Source organism: Paramisgurnus dabryanus, chromosome 12, assembly GCF_030506205.2.
Source record: "Paramisgurnus dabryanus chromosome 12, PD_genome_1.1, whole genome shotgun sequence".
Lineage (NCBI taxonomy): Eukaryota > Metazoa > Chordata > Actinopteri > Cypriniformes > Cobitidae > Paramisgurnus > Paramisgurnus dabryanus.
This window is the reverse complement of record NC_133348.1, coordinates 7807343-7808964: the sequence shown is the minus strand read 5'-3', so window position 1 is coordinate 7808964 and position 1622 is coordinate 7807343. Positions and strand designations below refer to the sequence as shown.

Genomic DNA, 1622 nt, shown 5'->3' with positions numbered 1-1622 from the left:
AAAATATTACCTGTGTGCATTTTTAGGCAAAACAAAGGGCACTGGTGTATTTTAAGATATGTCAGTGCAAGTTGTTTTCAGTTCGGACAGCTCTTAAAAATGTTTTAGTCTTGGACTAGTCTTATCCCTATCCGGGAAATCCCCTTAATTTCTTTATTTGAGGTAAATAAAATCTTGTATCTGAAAAATTAATGATTGCTTTAAAGTAGACATACTGTACATATAATTAAAGCATATTAAAATACATGAAAGTCTTGAAATGACACATGAAAGTCTTGAAATGACATGAAAAAGACAAAGAATTGGAGTTAACACAGGAAATTAACCTGACAGACACAGAGCTTTAGATAATTATGTATTACCATAGGTTACATGTACATGTGTTAGGGGCAGGCACCTTGAATCTGAGAATATATAAAGAGACGTGGCTACAGCGATGACTCCATTTGAGATGTTATTTTAAATAGGAATGTACTGCTTATATATTCATTTTTCTTTTGATCTTAGTCTTAATCATATTATACTTTATAAAATAAGTTTGTTGTTTACAATTTGGTCAATATTTTTTGGGTTTTAAATGTGTATATCATTCAGATACTCAGGCAATTGCAATGTCTTTCAATGAGACTGAGAATATTCTCCTGTGTTATTCTTTACATCCAGACTCTTGTCCCCGAGCTCATCGGCCCACTGTTGTTAAAGTGGCAATGTACGCTTTCATGTCACTCATGATCCTCACAACAGTTTTTGGGAATCTGCTGATCATCATCTCCATCTCTCACTTCAAACAGCTTCAGTCTCCAACTCATCTGATCGTTCAGTCATTGGCTGTGTGTGACTGTCTGCTGGGTTCACTGGTGATGCCCTACAGTATGGTGCGATCTGTCGAGGGCTGCTGGTTTTTGGGAGATGTTGTTTGTAAAGTTCATTCTAGCTTGGACATGACCTTCAGTATCTCATCTATACTGCATCTTAGTTTAATATCTATTGATAGATACTGGGCCATATATGACCCTTTAAGATACAAAATAAGGGTCACAAACAACACCATCGCTGTATTTATCACCCTTACATGGATCTTTTCATTTGTGTACAGCTTTAGCATTGTGTTTTCAGGGGTGAACAAAATTGGATTGGAAACACTCATTGTGCAAGTTTATTGTGTGGGAAGTTGTGTTTTGTTTTTTAACAGACAATGGGGTCTTATTTGCCCGATTCTTACATTCTTTCTTCCTGGGACTATCATGAGCTGTTTGTATATGAAGATTTTTCATGTGGCAAGAAAACACGCAAGAATTATGTCAGAAAGAGTGACCGGAGAGTTAAAGAGTCAAAGCTCTGCACAGAGAGAAAGAAAAGCAGCTAAAACTTTGGCCATTGTCATGGGTGTATTTTATTTCTGCTGGCTGCCTTTTTTTACTGCCACGGCTGTCGACCCTTTCGTTGATTTTGTGACCCCAGCTGATGTTTTTGATGCTTTGGTTTGGTTTGGCTATTTTAATTCAACATGTAATCCTTTGATCTATGGATTTTTCTATCCTCGCTTCCAGAAAGCTTTTAAAATTCTCATATCCACTTATATCTGTGGATTCAACAACTTTAACATCTCAACACTTGAATGA

The 1622-nt window shown here is 36.4% G+C and overlaps 1 protein-coding gene across 1 annotated transcript; it reads left to right on the top strand.

The window, feature by feature from the left end:
• Positions 1 to 611: 611 nt before the first annotated feature.
• On the top strand, positions 612 to 1622 carry LOC135737881 (trace amine-associated receptor 4-like). Its single transcript, XM_065255749.1, has one exon. The coding sequence runs from the start codon at positions 612 to 614 to the stop codon at positions 1620 to 1622; it is 1011 nt and encodes a 336-aa protein (XP_065111821.1).

What these genes read in the sequence shown, in the direction of transcription:
- LOC135737881 (XM_065255749.1), top strand. Translation starts at nt 612, where the DNA reads ATGTCTTTCAATGAGACTGAGAATATTCTCCTGTGTTATTCTTTACAT.